The sequence below is a fragment of the Denticeps clupeoides genome, chromosome 3, assembly GCF_900700375.1.
Source record: "Denticeps clupeoides chromosome 3, fDenClu1.1, whole genome shotgun sequence".
NCBI lineage: Eukaryota > Metazoa > Chordata > Actinopteri > Clupeiformes > Denticipitidae > Denticeps > Denticeps clupeoides.
In genome coordinates this window covers 19,972,730-19,994,722 of record NC_041709.1, presented here as the reverse complement: position 1 = coordinate 19,994,722, position 21,993 = coordinate 19,972,730, and the positions used below count along the sequence as shown (strand labels likewise).

The 21,993-nt window shown below is 44.0% G+C and overlaps 3 protein-coding genes across 11 annotated transcripts; 2 read left to right on the top strand and 1 right to left on the bottom strand.

The window, feature by feature from the left end:
- The first annotated feature begins 396 nt into the window (after positions 1-396).
- On the top strand, positions 397-8,085 carry ube2r2 (ubiquitin-conjugating enzyme E2R 2). 4 transcript variants are annotated; one of them, XM_028971936.1, is made up of 6 exons: positions 397-850; positions 1,627-1,810; positions 3,784-3,870; positions 3,985-4,082; positions 4,968-5,102; positions 5,622-8,085. In XM_028971936.1, the coding sequence occupies exons 2-6, from the start codon at positions 1,634-1,636 to the stop codon at positions 5,875-5,877; spliced, it is 753 nt and encodes a 250-aa protein (XP_028827769.1). In that variant the 5' UTR covers positions 397-850; positions 1,627-1,633; the 3' UTR covers positions 5,878-8,085. The 4 variants fall into 4 exon arrangements, with proteins under 4 accessions (XP_028827769.1, XP_028827770.1, XP_028827772.1 ...); XM_028971937.1 differs by having other exon boundaries at positions 1,614-1,810; XM_028971939.1 differs by lacking the exon at positions 397-850 and adding an exon at positions 1,454-1,506.
- A 521-nt stretch (positions 8,086-8,606) lies between these two features.
- nudt2 (nudix (nucleoside diphosphate linked moiety X)-type motif 2) lies at positions 8,607-10,568 on the bottom strand. Of its 5 annotated transcripts, none has more exons than XM_028971942.1 (3): positions 10,523-10,568; positions 10,032-10,158; positions 8,607-9,334 (listed from the first exon to the last, which is right to left on the bottom strand). In XM_028971942.1, the coding sequence occupies exons 2-3, from the start codon at positions 10,153-10,155 to the stop codon at positions 9,012-9,014; spliced, it is 447 nt and encodes a 148-aa protein (XP_028827775.1). In that variant the 5' UTR covers positions 10,156-10,158; positions 10,523-10,568; the 3' UTR covers positions 8,607-9,011. The 5 variants fall into 5 exon arrangements, with proteins under 5 accessions (XP_028827775.1, XP_028827779.1, XP_028827777.1 ...); XM_028971946.1 differs by having other exon boundaries at positions 10,476-10,567; XM_028971944.1 differs by having other exon boundaries at positions 10,527-10,565.
- A 426-nt stretch (positions 10,569-10,994) lies between these two features.
- On the top strand, positions 10,995-14,636 carry rfesd (Rieske (Fe-S) domain containing). Of its 2 annotated transcripts, none has more exons than XM_028971940.1 (4): positions 10,995-11,218; positions 11,561-11,724; positions 13,351-13,385; positions 14,135-14,636. In XM_028971940.1, the coding sequence occupies exons 1-4, from the start codon at positions 11,025-11,027 to the stop codon at positions 14,432-14,434; spliced, it is 693 nt and encodes a 230-aa protein (XP_028827773.1). In that variant the 5' UTR covers positions 10,995-11,024; the 3' UTR covers positions 14,435-14,636. The 2 variants fall into 2 exon arrangements, with proteins under 2 accessions (XP_028827773.1, XP_028827774.1); XM_028971941.1 differs by having other exon boundaries at positions 11,101-11,233.
- Positions 14,637-21,993: the final 7,357 nt, after the last annotated feature.

Sequence of the window (21,993 nt, the reverse complement as noted above, 5' to 3'; positions counted from 1 at the left end):
ACTTCACAAACCCTGTCCTTGCTTAAGTGTCCCTGTCCTTGACCCTGGCATGAAACATCTGGTCACGTTAACCAAAGCTGCAGCTGTGCTTAAAAAAATTATTGTGCTGCATATGTGCTGCATAATGTATTTTAAAGGTTTGTAGTAGCAGTGAAGTGCATTATAAATTAAATCACTTGTGCAAAGCCTTCAGGTCCCAAAACATAATCAACATTTAACAATTACACACAATATATTAAAGCACGAAAACAATCTACAAATTCGACAGAAGTCCATTTATCAGTCATATCGTTGTGCTGGACACGCGTCGGAACGTACGGTTTCACCGGCCAGCACGGAACGTTGTGCAACGGGACGTGCCGACGCATAACGTGATGACGTCACTGGGCACGCAGAGGGGAAACCGGAAGCGTCGACAGGGAGGAAGGGAGAAAACGAGTCGGTGGTCGTAGCGCGCTGGTGTCGCTGCGAATGCGGAGTTCGTCCTTTCCGAGGCGCCAAGGTACTTAGCCCGTGGCGCGGCGGACCGGCGGCTCTGGCCGAGAGAGTTTGTCCGTAGAGAACCCCCCCCCTTCCCTCGGCGGAGGCGCATGACGGGGAGCAGCCAGGGAGCCGAACTAATGTAAACAAGCGCCGGATCGGCTGTGAGACCCGGCGGCCGAGCGAGGACGGATCGGAGACGGAGAATCCCCGCCCTTCGCCCCGCGGAAATTTGCTAGTTGGAGAGACGCCGCCCTACCGCCTGCCCGCCGCCGCCGCACTGCTGTGAGCTGTCCGCGCCCCGGCAGGTGTAGCCGCCGCCGTAGCGAGAACTTCTTCTCAAAGTGTCTCCCTGAGCCCAGAACAGCTGGTAGGAAGCCGCTTAAAGTCTGGACAAGTTGTTAAGGAGGCGATCCGATTGATTATTGACATTCGCTTTTTAAAACTTTTACATTTTTGTGCACCTGCCACTCAGGACGTGTCTGCACGTTTCTAAATGCATGACTAAAAAGGGTGATAGTAGCCTAGTGGGTAACACACTCGCCTATGAACCTAGAACCTAGTAGCCTAGTGGGTAACACACTTGCCTATGAACCTAGAACCTAGTAGCCTAGTGGGTAACACACTCGCCTATGAACCTAGAACCTAGTAGCCTAGTGGGTAACACACTCGCCTATGAACCTAGAACCTAGTAGCCTAGTGGGTAACACACTTGCCTATGAACCTAGAACCTAGTAGCCTAGTGGGTAACACACTCGCCTATACACCTAGAACCTAGTAGCCTAGTGGGTAACACACTCATCTATGAACCTAGAACCTAGTAGCCTAGTGGGTAACACACTCGCCTATGAACCTAGAACCTAGTAGCCTAGTGAGTAACACACTCGCCTATGAACCTAGAACCTAGTAGCCTTGTGAGTAACACACTCGTCTATAAACCAGAAAACCCAGGTTCACTTGTGTCCCTGAGCAAGACACTTAACCCTGAGTGTATCCAGGGGGGGACTGTCCCTGTAACTACTGATTGTAAGTTGCTCTGGATATTGCCGTCTGATAAATGCTTTAAATGTAAATGACTAGAAATACAACAAAACTGTGACAGTGTCTTAAAGCTGTCGTACTTACCGTTCCAGTCTCTTTGTGCAGAAACGACATGGCACACCAGCAGATGCCCAGCTCCCAGAAGGCTCTGATGCTGGAGCTCAAGTCACTACAGGAGGAGCCTGTAGAAGGCTTCCGCATCACACTGGTGGAGGAGTCGGACCTCTACAACTGGGAGGTGGCCATCTTTGGACCCCCCAACACGCTCTATGAGGGGGGCTACTTTAAGGTCTGGCCATGCTGAACACTGAAAACTGAATTGTGACCGGCTGTGTGTGTTTTGGTTTGGCAGATAATTAATATTACTGATTTCTCATTTCCCACATATTTATTTCTATTGATTGAATGAATGGAAAATTCATAGTTTTATGGGTGGCTGCAGCTAGTTGCATATTGCTTGTTAGTGTTATCTGATTAACAACAAAATACACGAACATTGTCCATCATTGTCCAGACCAGGTCATCCTCCTTTCACTTGCTGGAACTTTAAAACAACCTGGTTAGATATGATCAGTCTTCTTCATCTTTTGTTTTCGCCCATTAGGAGTCACCACAGCTGATTAGTTGTCGCATGTGACACCACAGCCCTGCACCCAGTGCACACAATTAAATGCGTCCTCTATATTTAACCATCACCCTTGTTGAGCAGTGGGCAGCCATGACAGGCGCCTGGGGAGCAGTGTGTGGGGACGGTGCTTGGCTCAGTGGCAACTTGGCGGCTCGGGATTCGATCCCACAAACCTTCATTACCCGCTAGGCCAACCAGGCTGGTTGTCCGCATGATTGATTTGGCGCAAGAATCAACCCTCCCCTTTTACTCGGGCTTGTGACCAGCACCAACAAATACACTGTCACCCGCGTCCCCAGTGACTGGGTTTTATATATATAATTTTAATGGAAATAATCAAGATTTGAGAAATCCTATATAGGCCCGCCCCTAGTGTGTGTTGTCTGTGTGCGTTTAATGCTGTGGTATTTATTTCCTCTCCGTCTACATTTGCCTCATTGAAATGCAGAGTCCCCGTTGAAATGGAAACCCTGTTACGCTTGCATTGTGCACAACTTAATACCTAAACGCTGACAGCAGAGCTTCAGCACTATAGACTGTCAAATGAAACTAATTCCTATCATGCTAGCTATCTTCAGTAATTGACGTTATTGAACATCAATACTTAAACAAAAAACCCCCACAGTAAACCCGAGGAATGGAACTGAAGATCAACAGTTATGTGCCTTCTGTTCTGTTCCCACTTTTTATTTCCCCTCCTCATCCCCCACAACTTGTTCACTCTGTTTTCCCTGATGGTACTCCCAGCTACTATTTTTACCGTGACAGATATAAATGGTGTGTGTGTGGGGAGAGAGAGAGGGGGAGAATGCTATTCGCTGCTAGTTTCTCCCCCTTGCTAGTGAATTAGGTGACGTGTCTTCTACAACTGCTAGCAGCATGGGTCCCCTGTCATTACTGAGGTCTTGATATTTGTCAGAAAAGAGTAATCCATGCGGAGTTCCAAAATAAGGGGTATGCTGAAGATCCAGCACCTTTTCTGGGAACCAGATCATAAATACAGGAATAAGAAAATCTTATATATTGTATATGAATCACCCACAACATTGTTCATAATGTTGATGTGAAGAACATGGAATATTTCATCATAGTGGGTGGGACAACATTTTGTGTTAGGCAAGTGGATGTCACCAACATGCACTTTGGGGATATTGGGTTTGTGGTCGTAATGTTACAACTGATCCATGTATATACATAAGAAATAATGTTGATATACCCTAAAAGTCAGTGTGCACATTTCATATTGTGCAAAATTATTATATGAGCATTTCTAAATTGCGTTAGTTTGCGATAACTGGCCTTTGCAAATTCCTGCCATCACAGTTACACCTTTCCCATCTTACTGACGGGCCCATCTCCACCCATTCAACTCTCTGCAATAGTGATTTTCACTATTATATATACAGAATATGTTTTTCTTTATCCATATCCATCAACAAGAAACCCTTCCACCCAGCACTGTCGATTATGCTTCTGCAGACACAATGATGTCACACCAACTCCCAGTGCTCAGTGTGCATGATCTAATAACACATTAGCTATATCCAGATTGAAAGGCTGCCTCTTTCACAAAATGAATACCACAGAAGAATTGTGTTATTCTGATCAAATGTTCTCTCTTTCTCTGCTCACAGGCCCACATCAAGTTTCCTATTGATTACCCATACTCTCCTCCAACCTTCCGCTTTCTCACCAAGATGTGGCACCCGAACATCTACGAAGTGAGTTAAGTCACCTTTATCATGTTCAAAATTAATGTTTGAACCATTGGATACCACCGATTATTTATTTATTTATTTCTCTCTTCGTGTGTGCACATCTGTGCACTTCTGCAGAACGGTGACGTGTGTATCTCCATCCTTCACCCACCTGTGGATGACCCTCAAAGTGGGGAGCTGCCCTCTGAGAGATGGAACCCAACACAGAATGTCCGGTATTGTGACTTCCAACCTTCTAAAGCAGATGAAGGGACTGTTTCCAAAACCTTCAGCCCCCTGAATGTGGTGCTGTGTTCTGGACTGCATGTAAACTGTAACTATATAGTGCACAGGGTGTGATGAACATGTACAAGCACACTGCACCTCACTGTGCTGAGGATCATGCACAATGAACCACACCGAAACTAAACCACACATGGTTAAATACCCTGGATTTATCATCTATGGTAGTATTTTTCTTAGTCTGGCATGTGAAAATTAACTTACAACTCTACAAGTTCCATTGTAAATTTACTGAAGATAGTGAAGGTAACCACATGGCTAAAGTGTTGTAACATCAGCGCTTCCTCTATATGTAGCAAAACACTCTGTCTGTCTCTCTCTCTCTCACACACACACACACACACACACACACACACACACACACAGGTGTATGTGACATGAATGCATAGCCTGAATGCATATGTCCTTCCCACACTGATTCTCTTGAGCTGTGTGAACGAGCATACCGTCTGCACACACTGATTGCCAGTTATGTTAGAGTAGCATCAGGTAAAAATGAACACGTTGCTTGCATAAACTTTGTTTGTAGCTCTAGAATGTTGCAAAAGTCAAACATTTACACTCTTGATTGGGATATAATCATTCGTAACTCCCGGTTATTCCAAACGGCCGCAAATTCCTTCTGTTTACTCACATTGAGCCCCCCCCAACACACACACACATGCACGCGCACACACACATTTGTCCAGAGAAGGACTGGAATGCTGTCGTGTTTACAATAAGTCTCAGTATCAGGTTGCTCTATGCAGCGTGCCTCTTTACGCCGTGTATCTGTGTTTGTCTTATGCTCCGTGTGTGTGTTATGCCTTGTGTTTTAGAACCATCCTTCTCAGCGTAATCTCCCTGTTGAACGAGCCCAACACGTTCTCCCCGGCCAATGTGGATGCCTCCGTCATGTTCCGCAAATGGAGAGACAGCAAGGGCAAAGACAAGGAGTATGCAGAAATCATCAGGTACCCGCGTTTCACATTCGTCAGTTTGCCTGCTCTTAATTCAATTTAAATAACTTTATTATTTTGTGTAGCTCTTCACCTCTATTGGTGCAAACATTTTGGTCTGTTCCTTCAGATATTGACCTCTATTATATTTAGGTTGAGTTGAGGGCTTTTGTGACAGCCAGTCCCAGTCCTTGTGTCCTTCCAACACGACCGGGGCGGTGTGTGAATGTCATCGTTCCTTTTTGTGAGCTGGGATGGAATCTAGTGCTTCACATTATGTGCGTGTGGATTTTTCATGCTCTCCCCACGTCACGGTGGGTTTTCTCTTGGTCCTCCAGTTTCCTCCCCTTGTTCAAAGGCATACACATTAGATGAATAGCTGACTCTATTGGCCATAGGTGTGAGAGTGTGTGTTAATGGCGCATGCCCCGCGCTGGGTGAGTCCTGATTAGGTTTTCGAGGTTCTGGATTGTGTGGTTTCATTTTGGCAAAATGAAAGCAGAGGTTTATTCTGTTTTCTGTCGGCCTCTGCAGGAAGCAGGTGCTTTCGACTAAAGCAGATGCGGAGCGCGATGGCGTGAAGGTGCCCACAACGCTGGCGGAGTACTGCATCCAGACCAAAGTGCCTTCTCACGACAGCAGCTCCGACCTGCTCTACGATGACCTCTACGATGACGACATTCAGGAGGAAGAGGAGGATGAGGAGGAGGCTGAGGCTGGAGGCCTGGGAGGAGAAATGGGTGCAGACTGCTTTGAGGACGAGGAAGACTCAGGAAACGAGGAGTCCTGATGACACCCCGCCCATCCTGACCCATGACTTCCCCTCCCACCCAATTTGCTCGTTGTCAAGACTTTCTTACTCTCTGCCCATTAAATGATCTTCGCCACTGTAGAAAAAAACCTTTGAACCTTGACCTCGGGAGTAGCATCCTTGATTCTTCATTTTGTCCCTGCTCCGGCACTTCACGGGATCGTGAGGGGAAAAAAAACGCCGAATCTCACCGCTGTCTGTGCTCCTCAGGGCTTTTTTGGATACCTGCAGCCACACCCCCCAGCTAAACCTCGGCTATTATTTCTATCGAAGAACGATGGGGTTTAGAGGAGGATTTCTTTTTGTGTTCCACCTGCTGACTTGACGCCTTGCACTTTTTCTTTTTAATTGCTCTTTCCCTTTGTCTCTTTTGCTGTCGTTTTTTTTCCGATCTGGCACAACACTTTTTTTTTTTTTTTTTTTTTGTGCATGAATAATGTTAAGGTGAGAATGCAAAAATAGTGAGCGAACGTGTGTAATTGGTCACGCTCACAGCTTTCACCTTTACTTCACCTCCAAGCCCAGGGTCTGTTCCAATTTGCCTTCCATATCAAACTTTGTATTTATTTTTCATATGGCTGATTGTTCCCTTGCTTTAGAAAGTTCTAGAATTATATTTCACGTGAGAAGCATTAAGCTAGAATTATTCCAGGTGTCCTGCTCTGATCTCAAAATTAATTGAGGGGATTGGTGTGTGCTACCAATATAACTTGTTGGCATAAGGAATTAGGGGGTTCAGGTTTTGGAAAGCTATCACAGTAGTAGATCTGGCCTAGGATGGTGCAGACTGTGGATTGTCCTGAACTCAGAAGTAGGCCATCACCCTCACTCCTCCGGTCACGTTTGTGCTAGATTATAACCAGATTATATCTGCAGTGTTTTAAATGAAAGGGTAAGTCTACCAGCCCCTTTGTTTCGTGAACCACATGCTTTATTTGATGCAGATCCAGAACTTCAGCAGCAGCATCATCATCATCAACATCAACAACAATAAAAGTACACGCAAGCTGATAAGGTACCAGAGCACACGCAGAGTACGCCAGGTAGTTGTTGGTCACTGGACGTAGAAGCGTATTGTGACCCTTCATCGGCGCATCACATGTTTGCTCCTGCGGGGTGCGCTGCGGTGCCCTCATTCGACCTTAGAGCAGCAGGACCGAGCGCGATCCGATACATAGTCAACCGGGATGACCTGCGGCTGCTTGCCTGTAACCTTCTGCATTTTCCTCTGTTTAATTTGATTGAATTTTTGGTTTTCTTCTTTTCAACGCTGATTTCGTTCCTGCATTTGGGGTCAGAAATCTGTCGCGGATTCCGAGGCGGGACGTGAGGTGACGGACTCGTGGATCTCGCCGAAAGCTGCAGTGCATTCTCTCCCATGCGGTACTCGTGAGAAGAGCATGCAAGTGCGTGTGGGTTTCTGTTTTAGTTCGCTGAAGATGCGATGGCGACGACGGCCCTTCTGGAACCGACATCTGCTCCTTCAACCAGTTAGGCCCCGCTTCAGTTTTTTTTGGACAATTTGAGGGGTACCGCTGAAGGAACTGTTCCGCGCGTCATTCAAAGGAACATGGCTAATCTGGCGATGCATGGGCGTTACAGACCAGGAAGCGTGCATGTACAAGAGGGCAAACTTTCCAGTGTGGACTTTTCCAATGAATGTTCTCTGAAGCGATCCCAAAAAAGTTTTTCTTTTTTTTTTTTTTTTTGTGGTCTAAACAGAATTTATTTAGATTTTGATGATTGTTTTTGTGTGTTCATAATTGCTCTGAGAATCATCCCCACAGAGTTAAGGATGAATGCATTGTAGAAGAATCTTTGGGTCTTCGAGCTGTGGCAAATCACGTGACTTTTTGTATCCTGTTTTGTTTTTTAAATTTCATTTAGATTTAATTTGTGTTTCTGTAGTCTTGTGGGAGATTTAAGATCACGCTTAAAAACAAAGATTCACTTAAAAGGATGCAAATCACTTGTGAGCTATAAAAAAAAAAAAATGCAGCCTTCTGTTGCAGATATGTGTAACGTCGTCTGAACTTGGGAGCATGTTTGACATGCCGTACAGGAGCTAGAACATTTCAGACTGCTTGTTAGATCACCGATAAAGTTCCTTTTTATGTTTATCATGTGTGTACATATGAGGGTTACAAACTCTGTCGCAATTAAACCTTAAGGCCACACTGATTGTCACCAATGCATTTTCCTTTTTTCTTTGCTTAGTTTAAGGACAGTGATTATGGTAGAAATGGGGAGCGGTTCCTTCGTGAAAGAACTATCTAAAAGTGCAATAATTAATTTAATTTGAGAAGAATTGTTATCTACATATGGCCTTCTAGAACAGGGGGTTGGTCTCTCCCAACTCAGTAAACTAATGAATGATTACAGAAATAGTTCCTCATTCTGACTGGCCGCATGAAGATGGTGGGGCTGGAGAATCACCACTTCCTGGACTCTGAAGCCAAGTGATTTCTTGCAGTGGAAGGATGGTAGTGTGAGAGTTCAAAAATGACCAATTTGAGGAATTTGAAGGCTGTTCTGAAAACGGACTCCGTCCACGGAAATGTTATAGGACAAGTGAAGGTTCCTAGCCAACAGTCTTTGTTTTAAAGTATTCAACCCCCAGATCCCCATCCCCACATCTCTGATTTAAACAACCTTTAAACTTGCAATGGTTAATTGACACATTTCTAATTTAAGGCAAAATAAGCATAGAGGTTACGGTTATGATTTATTATTGCCTGTGGTAATAAAACAGAACAGGGCTGAACATTGGTCAATGCGTTCTCTCAAACGCTGTTTGTGGGAACACGTGGTGAAGTAGAAATTGGCCAGATTGAATTTATTTGCCAACTAGAGGCACATTACCAACAATGCACTGGCACTTAAGGGAACAGAAACATGCAGAGATACTACAGACCATTTTACTGAAGGATGTTTGACTTTGTCCTGTTTCTAACTGTAGGACTTTTTAATCTACATTTATTTATCCATCAATTTCCAATCCTGGGTGCTGCGCTTTCAAACTGCCACATTAGAATCAAGTAATTTCTGCCAGGGAACCTCAGAGGATCATGTTTCGAGAACCCCTGATCTTTACTGCAGTGTTTTTATCTTGATCACTGCTTCCCCTCTGCAGTCAACAGGTGGCGCTGTGCCTCCTTCAACGTGTCCTGGAGGTCCTGGTAGCGAGCCAGCGCACAGGCTTCCTCCAGCCGAGCCCAGCGGAAGTCCTGGTGCTCGTCCGACAACGTAACGGCCGTGCTGGGGTCCGGCAGCTCTGCCAGCCAGTACAGAACAGACTTGTCCCGCCCACGAACTGCATAGCGAAGTTCTTTCACAAAATTCTCCACGATTCGCAGATGCTCCTGGCCGAGGCCTGCCTCCTCCCGCGTCTCCCGCAGAGCAGTGGTGAGATCATCCTCCCCTGGGTCGACGTGTCCTGAAGTTAAAAAAATGAGGCTTCGAGTTATTTAGATGCCGCTTGAATGAATTGTTATCGGCGTATTAATTTTTGATAGTCTGATACTTAAAAGCAAGTGACTTGCTTAAGTATATCTAAAACAACGTGAGGTTCTGAATAGCCAAGTTCATTGTGACCTAGAGCCCTTGAAAAATTTAAGTGATTGTCATTGTGAAACACTGCAGCACAGCACACGGTGACACAACGAAATGTGTCCTCTGCTTTTAACCATCACCCTTGGTGAGCAGTGGACAGCTATGAAAGGCACCCGGGGAGCAGTGTGTGGGGAACTTAACCTAGCACCTTAACCTTAAGGAAGTGGCCCTCCTTCAGAAGGTTTGAATCTCGATCTACCAAGGTGCCACTGAGCAAAGCACCGTCCCCACACACTGCTCCCCGGGCGCCTGTCATGGCTGCCCACTGCTCACCAAGGGTGATGGTTACAAGCAGAGGACACATTTCATTGTGTCACTGTGTGCTGTGCTGCAGTGTTATATGTGAAATATGTGATTGGTTGTCACGTGACACCCCAGCGCCGAGGTGTGGGGACGGTGCTTTGCCCAGTGGCACCTCGGCGTCTCGGGATTCGAACCCGCAACCTTTCGCCCCCAAACAAGGGGCACCAGACAGAAGCGTTGGGTCCTAATTGGGGGAGTGGGCATCTCGCGGGCTGCACCTTTGGGTGGGGTCCAGTGGTGCTCGCCATAGGACGTCTGCAGCAGGAGGAACTCGATATTGTCGGGCGGCGGACGCTGCGCCACCCGGCGGAATATGATGAAGCCACAAGCTCGCAGCGCCATCCTCTAGAGGAGGAACACGAGGCAAAAAAATAAAATAAGTAAAACTATATGAGCGACCACAACAACACAGACAAACACACTGAATCTGTGGGAGACGGAATTTGACACCGAAACACCGGACACGTTCGAGTCTGTATTATTTAGCTAAAGGTGAAACAACTAATGCGCACATACTGCGCACCTGCGTAAACTAAAGCCCAAGAAGCGTTCAGCCCAAGCAGCTAGCCGCTTAGCCAGAATAGGAACGGGCGCAGGCGTGTTTGGCACGTCCGTCGCCGGCTAGACCGCCTTCGCTGGTTGTCCAGGTAAATTAAATTTACCGGCAAACCGGTTTGCTGGTGGATTAAAAGGATAAACCAGAAAATACCGACTCTGCTGGCGTGACGCTCACCGACAGGCGACGGGCTGCGCAAAGACCGCGCAGGCGAGTCGCACAGCAACACGCCTACTGCTGTGGGCGGGGACATGGCTGTGATTGGCTGAGAAGGCGAAAGAAACCTCATGAAAAATCGAATGCCGTCATACGTCAGAGTTTTTACGGGGAATCATATCGTCAGCTGTGGAATGAAGAAATATTTGGTTTTATTTTAGTGCAAAATACTCAAACATGAATCTGTATTCAAGATATATTCTATGTTTCTACTTTAATGTTGAACCAGCGTTGCTTATAAATATTTGTGTACGTATGTGCGTGCGTCCAGTTTACTTTGACATGACGTCATCTCTCCACTAAATACGCAGTTCCAAGTAAATTATACAATTTATATGTTAAATATCGACACAACATGATCTTTACAAACGGCGTCCCATAATTACGATCTAAAACAGCCTAGAGCAGAAAGACACAATGGGATTTGGAGAAATGGAAGATGGTCCGCTATCACTATCTGCAATATACAATGCAGACAGCTCAGTATCTGCACCCCTTTAACGCAGAGATAAGACCCGAGGACGTTGGATGCACAGCGCCACGTCCTGCGGAGATAAAGAGCCTGCACCCCGCCATCCCGCCACCCCCAAACCCGTTCACTCGGACCACGGGCGCGACTCTGGACGCTTGCAGGTAAAAAGGGGAAAGGTACGTTAAGAAATGCCTATTTATTCCCGACATTTAAAAATACATTTTGTGAATACCTGTGTTAATTGAGGGTCAACGTTAAAAAAAGTTTTTTTTTTTACTTTAACTTACTCCACATTTTGACTGGACTTAATGCGAAGTAGATTCCCTCATTATTTTATACGCCATTCGAACAAGGTTAATTATAAACTGTTAATTGTTGCCTGGCTATTGGCAGTCAGTAATATTGCCGCAGGTACAATAGCTCCGTCAGTAAACAAAATTTTATTCAAACCACGATCGATATATTTTCTCCTGGCATTTAATGTTTTATTTTTTTATATATAGGTTTGGCATCATGTCCACAGAGGAGAACGGACAGTTCGAGCATTTCATGGGGAGGAAGGCGGACCTCGTGGAGGCCAAGCGGTCAGTTCGCACCGTGGACGGACGGGAGATTTTAATCGTCCATCACCAGGCCACATTCTACGCGATCGACCTGCACTGTTACCGTGAGTGCGTCCTTTCCCCACCAGAAAAATGATTTTTCTCTTATTTCTGATCGGGGGGGACAGGACTGCCAATAGGTGGCGCTAAAATCTCACTTCAGCACGAACAAGACCGCGGTCGGGAGACTTGGATTCCTTTTTATTTAGATTTACAGCATTTATCAGAGCGACTTACAATCAGTAGTTACAGGGACAGTCCCCCCTGGAGCAACATAAGGTTAAGTGTCTTGCTCAGTAAGTGGGATTTGAACCTGGGTCTTCTTGTTCAAAGGCAAGTGTATTACCCACTAGGCTACTAGGTTCTAGGTTCATAGGCGAGTGTGTAACCCACTAGGCTACTAGGTTCTAGGTTCATAGATGAGTGTGTTACCCACTAGGCTACTAGGTTCTAGGTTCATAGGCGAGTGTGTTACCCACTAGGCTACTAGGTTCTAGGTTCATAGGCGAGTGTGTAACCCACTAGGCTACTATCACCCTTTTCGTGCTCTTGCGGGAGAAAAGATCTGTTGCTTTCCCTGTCTGCTTTTTCTAACGTTTTGAAACAGAGCTGACATTCTCGGAATGGAGTTTTGAAAGTGAATTGATTGTCACTGTGAACGGTGCACACAACGAAACATGTCCTCTGCATTTAACCATCATCCTTGCTGAGCAGGGAGCAGCCACAACCCGGTGAGCAGTATGTGGGGACGGTGCTTTGCTTAGCTGCTCGAGATTCGAACCGGCAACATTCCGATTACGGGTCTGCTTCCTTACACGCTAGACTGACCATTGGCCCTATGGGTTTGGACTATTGTCTTTATGATGGAAAAAAAGTGAGTAGACAGCAGATGCTGTTACTACTGCTGAAATATGTGTCTTCTGTTTTCTATGCATATTACGCATTTACATTTACAGCATTTACTCGCCTGGTCCCTCCATCTCTGAAGGTAAAAGGAAAACATTCATCTAGACTCTTCTCTGTCTTGGCCCCTCGGTGGTGGAATGAACTTCCCCTCGAGGTCAGAACAGCTAAGTCACTGAGCACCTTCAAACGACAGCTCAAGACCTTCCTCTTTAAAGAAAATTTAGATTAAATTGTAATTTTCTTGTTGTCGAACTTGTGTACAGAATCTACAACAGAGTGAATAAAATAGATGTATTCATAGTTGGGGTCCTAGTGAACCGGAATTGTTCCCTTCATCGATGGTAACTTAAGCACGTTGTAAGTCGCTCTGGATAAGGGAGTCTGCCAAATGCCGTAAATGTAAATGTACCAGACGCCCTTATCCAGAGCGACTTACAATCAGTAGTTACAGGGACAGTCCCTCCTGGAGACACTCAGGGTTAAGTGTCTTGCTCCAGTGAATCCCCAATCACTCTGGATAAGGTGTAACATAGAGAATGGTTTTAAATTAGTACAGTATTTCTGGTTTTATCCTTAACTAATAATTGCAATGTTATACTAGTAATGTAAGGGTTCAGGAAACACTTTGCCATTTTGAGCGTGCAAAGGGCATTGCCAAAACTGCTTTTAACCATGTGCTACTTACAGAACATGCTGTGAAAGAAATGAGAAACGCTGCAGGGCGTGATCCCCCATCGCCCTCATCTCAGCTCTCATATGCTTATAACAGGCCTGTGTGTTTACAGATGCCGGGTCATCGCTGGAGAACGGGGACATCGAGGTGAGGCACTCATCTGGTTTCTCACGTCAAACCTCCGGGGAGGAATGGAATTGTGGTTTGGGATCCATTTTGCTCTTTGGCTTGCTGTCATGTTAGGTGGCAGCCCTTTTTATGGTGTCTTAACAGCCTGAGCCGGTTTCTGTATTCGAACAGGGAATAGTCTGTTTGGGGTGGGCACGATGACACAGCGGTTAGGGTTTCTACATACAGTCCAAGACAAGCGTTTGTGTGTGTATATGTGTGTGTCTGGGAGGGATAAGCACGTGCAACTGAGCTGGTGAACACTTCTTGATGGTCAAATAATCCACTTTTTTATGTTTTTCACTCTGAACCCCAAACCATGAGGAAGAAATTTTCATTTCTATGAATCTATGCAAGATAAACTCATTACCCTTGAACATTTGTTGGTGTGAATGATATTTGATTGTTGCATCAATATAGTTTACTGAAGAATGCCCACCCTGGCCATACCCCCCACATGAAATATCATGAAAGTGATCCCCTGAAGATGCCTTGCTGAGAGCTCGTGCTGTCCTTCCTGTAGCTTTTAATTAGGCCACAAGGGGAGGGCTTAAATGTAGCCTGAGATGACAGTCCAGAGGTCCAGGCCATGGCTCTCTGGGTCCCTCTCCTGAGGAAACCATTCCTCAGTCATGATCAAGCATGACCTGACGCAGGAAAATGTCTCAATAATGAGCAGCCAGACGGTCCAATTTACTCTTTTTCTTCCCCTTTTCTAATATCTGTAGGATATTAACAACAAGCTCTGCATCATTTGCCCAAAACACAAATACAAGATCACGCTGGAGGAGGGTGAGGGTCTGTACAAGGCTGCAAATCCTCAAGAGGAGGTCCGCACGTTCCGCTGGTATTCCAAGGGCATCAAGCAGAGGGTCCACAAGGTGACAGAGAGAGGAGAGGACGTGTTCGTTACCCTGTCCACCACACCCCACTGCATTGACTCTGATTATTATTACACCACGCAGGGCAGAATAGACAGAGCCAAAGTGGATGAAGACACAATGGATTTTATGGATGAGTCCGAGTAAGGATCCAGTTCGGTCATGGGCTACACAATTCAAGATTTTTATACACAAAGCTGAATCTCAGAATAAGATGTTAGTCCTTATTCTTCAGTAGGATCAATATTTCATAATAAAATCCAATTTATACAGACAGTATATATTTAATGGTAGCAATTTCAATGGAACATTTGTACATTTACTAAAAAAATAAAAATTGTAGGTTTTCTCAAAATTGTCTATGATTCTTTCCTTTTTTTTAAATAGTTACAAAACAAGTAACTATGTTATATGTAATACAACATTTCTAAATGCACATTTAGATGTTTTGTGTAACATATCTTTAGAACATACCTTTATTATGTACGTTTTTGTGATGGACAATCTTCATCAGACAAACTGTGACCACAACACACAGATTTCACAACAGATTTCCTATTTGAACGGCAACGGTGAAAGGCAAGGGGAAAACATAGCATTAAAATATATTGAGTAAGAGAAAAAACCCTCACCTTACATTCCTTTTAACGTTCTGACAATAAAATCCTCAACATATGCTAGTCAGTGATATACAGTGAATCGCATATGTAGAAAGAAGGCAGAACTAAACCGTTCTAGTCAGATTGGGTCTAATTGTACTGGAGCAGGCTAATGCACCCAGGAATCAATGGGAAGAAGCAGTCAGGAGAAAGAGGGGGATCCCTTGGGCTTCTGTGATTATGAACTCTGCGCATGTCTGCCTGACATGTTTCCCATACCAGGCTGCACATCCAATTATCTGGCCAGTGGAGTAATGTGTGGCGGGTTTGGAGAGGCCCTGCGGTTTTGCTGACATGGTGACCAACGAAGTCACATCCTCTACCCACCAAGGAAGCAAATCCACAGCAGAACCGAGAATAAGTCATTTACCCCCCCTAAAATGTGCCTGAGCAGAGTGGATGGAACTAAAACGTGTCTCTAGTGTGTCATGCACTTACTCTCAAAGGGCACATGGGCATTTTTTTCGTAAATTTGACGTCAGAGATGAATCATTTCTCCACTATCTGACAGACGCGCAGATAACTGTTGAATAGAATTTGACAGGAAAACGCCTCGTCATCACTAACCTCGGGTGGTGTCATTTTAGTAACATCAGAACATGCTAAATCTTGCCATTGGAGGGTAAATTAAGCCCAAAAGTGAGGTTATGAATTAATTACGCAAATGAATTCATAAGCACATGATTTCAGCAAGTTATTAATAATTCCACGTGTTGGATGCCTCGTACCACTCGAGTCTCGTGGTTAATTTTAATAATATACTAACCTTAGTCATGTGCGAGGGCGTCCCCAGAATTATTCACGATAACGAACAAAAGATCTTAATATAGAGCTGGCACAATCTTTAGGTGTAGTGACCTTATATTTTAATGCAAGAAAACTCAGTACGCCCTCCAGGAATGTATTTTATGGGTTTTATTAATCAGCCAGAACTATTGCTACAACCAACCACATAAAACAACTGTTTAGAAGCATATATGACAAGGTTTCATTCATCTCCACATTCACACTAATCATGATACCAGTATAATGATAAGATGGTAGATCCCGCTTAACTAGATACCGCGACAAAAGTCACCTGCTATTAACTTGACTTTTAATTAATCAATTGGTGTTCGAAATAGCTCTTATGAAAAGCTAAAACCCTACCAAATGATGTTTAATGCATTGAAATTGAATTAGTTTCACTGAAAAAAAGATTTATCATTTAATCAAGACAGAAAGATCAAATTGTGGCAAGACAAAAGTTTTGTCGCCTATACAGAAATTGAACAAATTTACTGCAAATACAAAAATGTACAAATCCAAATGTAATATCTTGTATGACTTCCATGCTTGAAGGACTGCATCCATGCATCTTGATCTTCTTCGCCTTGAGGAACATTGATGTGGAGATGGAAGTATGTGATGGAGCACCATCCTGCTGCAGATCTCCCTGCAGATCTCTCGCACACCCCCATGTAACCCCAGGCCATGATTTTTACGCCACCAAACTTCACTGTTTTCTGGGTGAATCTCGGATCCATGCGGGCTCCAGTAGGTCTCCTGCAATATTTGCAGTGACTGTGGTGTAATTCACCAGAAGATTCATCTGAAAAATTCACCTTCTGCCACTTTTCCAGCGTCCATCCTTTTAGCAGACTGTGGGCCTTGGCAAATGCCACATGGTTTTTCAATTTTTTTTGTTTAGTGGTGGCTTCTGGGCACTGATTCGACCATGGAGGCCATTTCGAGACAGAATTGTTCTGGTTGACTCAGGGTCTTCAGGTGACCAGGTCTTGTGGAGCTCTGTTACAGTGGAACATGGGCTGGCCTTGGATTTTCGAGCCAACAAACGTTCCTCTCGAGCAGTTGGCTTGCGGGGTCTGCCTGACCTGAGCTTGTCAAAAACGTCTCCAGTCTCTTCAAATCTTTTTTTATCCTCTGTACTTGATGCTGAGACACATTGAAGGTGTCTGATATGTAGATATCAGGTTAAAACTTGTACAAGCAGAAAGGTGTTGCAGAAAACCCTTGTTTAAACCGACGGGTGAGATGCAACAAGTGGCCACCCCACTATTAGAAATGTACCAGTGGCTTGGTGTAGAGATAATCTGTACAGTATTTAAGCTTTAGTATTAGTTAGTATAGTTTAGTTTATTGTGTATATAGATATACATTTTTCTTTTATTATTTATCAGACACCCTTATCCAGAGTGACTTACAATCAGTAGTTACAGGGACAGTCCCCCCGTGGAGCAACTCAGGGTTAAGTGTCTTGCTCAAGGACACAATGGTAGTAAGTGGGATTTGAACCTGGGTCTTCTGGTTCATAGGCGAGTGTCTTATCAACTAGGTTACTACCACCCTGTTATCTTTTCTGATTGCACTATGGGGGGGTCTGTGTGATACATTATTTCAATACATGGTATACTGTGTATACTGTTGTACTGACAAAAAAACAATCTTGAATCGTGAATCTTGTGTGTGTGAGTGCTCCCACTCTCAGGCAGGCTGTGACGTCAGCTGACTGCGTTTAAAGTGGGTAAAATGTACACTTTTAGATGCCATTCTAGTTTCCAAAAAGAGGATTTCTTAATTGGTTAGTGTCCATGTCACCAGTGCTCATTGCCAATCAGTAGATGTGTCAATGGTGGCCAACGTCAAAAGCTTGCTTCTCTCATCAGCCCCCAACATTCATCTTGCTTATTAAAACCCCATGTTTTCCCTGAAGTAATTCCTAAGCTCTCCATAAATGTTTTCTGAAGCTCTTTAAATTAAAAGCATTTTCAAAGCACAGCCGGCAAATGAGCTGGGCTGTTAATTAAAAGGCCTTTCACTATTCTTCATGGCCTGAGCCTGTGGAAAATGCATCCAGTTGCCTATCCTGCAGCGTCTGAGAAAGCACCTAACAACCGAATATCAATATTGCTGAAAGTGTTCATGGAATAAGATGCACTCTTTTCATTTTACCTTATAGGAAAAGCAAGCTGGCACTAAACCAGTCGAGCTACTGAATAAATTGCTGACCTTTCAGAACAAGCACGCATTTTCTTAAGACACGGAAAACGAGAACTTTTGAATGGATACAAATATGGAAATTAGCACAGCACTGTCCCACTTTTTCAGCTTAGTCTATACATTTAAAAAGTGGATTTTGTAGTTCACAATCCCATTTGTGGGGAATTATGATGTGAGCTGATTATAGTAAGAGGTTCATGCAATCTGTAGTTTACCCAGGTCATCAACAGATCACATTGTCATTTAAGAACTCACATTGTAAGCAGTAGCTCACAAATTAAACTCAGTTATGTTGCTTTCTTTAAAAAAAGTTAAACTTCGATAAGACATGGCGTTTCAAATAACAAATAAAAAAAAAATGTACAGATGCATTTAAAGTTTAAATTAAATGCATTTATATACCTACATAAAAAGTATCTGAAAATAAAAAAGTGGGTATTATTTGTTTTGTTATATTTTAGCAAATGGCTGCATTATAAGTTCATTTTTTCCTCATTAATGTACACACAGAACCCCATATTTATGAAAAACACAGAAATGTTGACATTTTTGCAGATTTCTTAACAAAGAAAAACGGAAATATTACATGGTCCTAAGTATTCAGACCCTTTGCTCAGTATTTAGTAAAAGCGCCCTTTTGATCTAATACAGCCATGAGTCTTTTTGGGAAAGATACAACAGGTTTGTCACACCTGGATTTGGGGATCCTCAGCCATTCCTCCTTGCAGATCCTCTCCAGTTCTGGCAGGTTGGATATAAATGTTGGTGGACAGCCATTTTAGGTCTCTCCAGAGATGCTCATTTAAACTGAAGTCAGGTTCTGGCTGGATCATTCAAGAACAGTTACTGAGTTGTTGTGAAGCCACTCCTCTTTTATTTTAGCTGTGTGCTTAGAAGGCTTGAAGGCTTTCATGTGTCTTGCACTGAGGAGAGGCCTTCGTCAGGCCACTCTGCCAAAAAGCCCTGACTGGTGGACGGCTGCAGTGATGGTTGACTTTCTACAACTTTCTCCCATCTGCCGACTGCATCTCTGGAGGCCACTATGCTCTCAGGAACCTTAAGTAGAATTTTTATTGTAACCTTTGCTAGAACTGTGCCTTGCCTTAATTCTGTCTCTGAGCTCTTCAGGTAGTTACTCATGATTCTCATTTACTCTGACATGCATTGCGAGCTGTAAGGTCTTATATAGAGAGGGGTGTGGCTTTCCTCATCAAGTCCAATCAGTCCCATCAAACTCAGTTGGACTCCAATGGCGAAATGGACAGCACCAGAGTTAAATATACGAGTGTCACAGCTAATGGTCTGAATACTATGTGACTATGTGATATTTCAGTTTTAAATTTGTTAATAAATCTGCAAAAGTGTCCACAATTCTGTGTTTTCCTGTCAATGTGGGTACTGTGTGTACATTAATGAGGAACACATTTAACTTAAATGATTGCTTCAATATAACAAATAGTGAAACATTTTGGGTCTGAATACTTTCTGTACCCACTGTACATTGATATGTGAAATATGTATTTTTAGTGTATGTTTTAGCCTATTTTCAGCTTATTTATGTAAGGCTGTATGGAATTAAAACCTTATTATGTGAATGGGACTCAGGAATAATGACGTACAGCGTGGCATGGTCTTTAGCTGGCACGGCCGCAAAGTTCAGTGGGCAGAGAATTTGTGTGGGGGGCAAATTAACATGCACTCGTGCGTGAGAGTGAAGCTGTGCTGCTCACGTGACCTGCAGTAACCCGCTTGGACCTGACAGGGCAGCGCATGCCTTTACTCAACTGCATTAGGAACTGCATGCAGAAGGCCCTATCATTCCCCTTATTCACCAGCCACACTGGAGGGGAGCAAACAGACTTTTATCACCTCCGAATGGGTGTCGACTTCTAAAGTTACATAGACTAGCAGTAGTGGACATTTTCAGTACATGATGAGGCAATCAGAAAATCCTCATAGCAATAGTTTTCCAGTGTCAAGCAAATTGTGACTTGGAGCATTTCTAGAAAGCAATAGTTCGGTTTTATTGTGAGGTTAATGCATGAAACAAACAGGACTGGCTGAATGCACAAGGGAGCGATAGAACTGTTGAAAATTACAGGCCATCATGGGGTTGCCTGGAACAAGGAGCTTGACAGATCTGGCCAATTTATACACAAAGGGCATAGCTCTAATTTGTCATTTTTGTCAGGAAATAAAAAATGCATTAGCGTTGAGAACATCTCAGTTCAAGAGCTTTTAATGTAGCCATGTAAATATTTGGGCACCCTTAAAAAAATTGTGTTAATCAGAAAAATCTGAAACAATGTGAATATCTAAGAGAGCAGAGGATGAATTGATCATCCAATTTTAATTTTTAATTTTTTTTTGCAATGATGGCAAGACATTTTTTAAATTAAAAAATACCAAAAATAAAAAAGTTTGTGTAATAATCACAGCTTTTGTTGCCATTCGTACAAGGGGGAATTTTTGTTTTCCCGTTTCTCTTTTAAATGGGCCAAATGTTTGCATGCCATGTGAGTTTTAAGCAACCTGCTTGAGGAGAATCACATGTTGAACCGAAGTGGGGACACCCAGTGCGGTGCAAGTAGGTCCAGACCTTATTTTAAAGGAAAACTCATGTGAACATATTTATTTAAATATTTATTTATTTAAAGTGTACTGTATGCAGCCAAAATCCTCTCACCGGTCAGTTTCTTTGGAACAACGTCACTGGACATCTTCATTAGGCCCTTTTTCTGAAGAGCCTGAATGAACGAAATTGTTATAAAATTGTGGTCTACTGGTTCGGGGCATGGACATGTTTTCTTATTTATGATGCATGCTATGTGACAAACTATCCTGGAATCACTTGAAAATGATTCTTTAGCAGTTCTCACAATATGCAGGTATGGCATGACATGAATTGATGCTCATTTGGCATCTCCATGTCAGCCTGAACTGCTCACACGAGGAAGGATGAGTCCTCGCAAAAACCGTGAGCCTGCAGTAATCTGCCATTTATCAGGCCATTCTGTCCTGCTGTACGTGTCCATTTTCTATCGGACAGGCGTAGAGTCCATCTACTTTCGGATTCAACATGCTGTTATATTTCAGCTGTTGTGGTCCTCCACGCAACCTGAGATATTCTGGCCGGTCTCCTCTGACCCCGGCCTTGGAAGTGCCGCTCACCAACCCTGTTCTGCTTCTTGCACAATTTCTTTAGAACCTTTAAGAGTATACGGAGTCTGTGCTCAGCAGTTTGTCAGGTGCTGCAACCTCCAGTGTGATGCACGAACAATCATTCCATGGTCAAACCAAATCACCAACCCAAATCTCCCCCAAAAAACAAATCTACCTCATGTATTGATTTGCTGTTTATATGAATGTTGTATTAATGTTGTTTTTGCTTACTGAAAAACAACATTTTAAAATACTCACTCACTCGTGATCGACAGACGCTTAATCGACAGTCTGGTCGATTAGTACAGTGGTGTGCATGCCAACCCAGAAAAGACCCACACCATCATGAAAGCAAAGTGAAAGTTAATGTTGTTGTGAAACAGCACAGCACACGGTGACACAACAAAATGTGTCCTCTGCTTTTAACCATTACAGTGAGCAGTGGGCAGCCATGACAGTGTGTGGGGACGCTGCTTTGCTCAGTGGCGCCGCAGTGGCACCTTGGTGGTTCGGGGATTAGAACGGGCAACCTTCCAATTACGGGGCCGCTTCCTTACCCGCTAGGCCACCACTGCCCCACATGGGGTGGTGTGGATTCCACTGACTGTCCCGTCAGTCTCTTTATAGACTCTGCGAGTGTAAAAGTGCAGAAAGAGACGTAGATCAGCTGAAGCTTCTGAACTGAGCTTGTCCCTTTAGGGTAAACCTGTCCACCTGAACGTGAGAAGGAGTGCAGGACGAATGAAAGAAAGATAAAAGGGAAGGTTATGGCTTTGCCTGTTTGAGAATTTAGGAGCTGCTCCCATGGGTTTTGGATGGAGAAGGCTGGGATGTGTTCTGAATTTGCAGGAATCCTCTCTGGCTGAAGCGCAGAATTCCACAGGC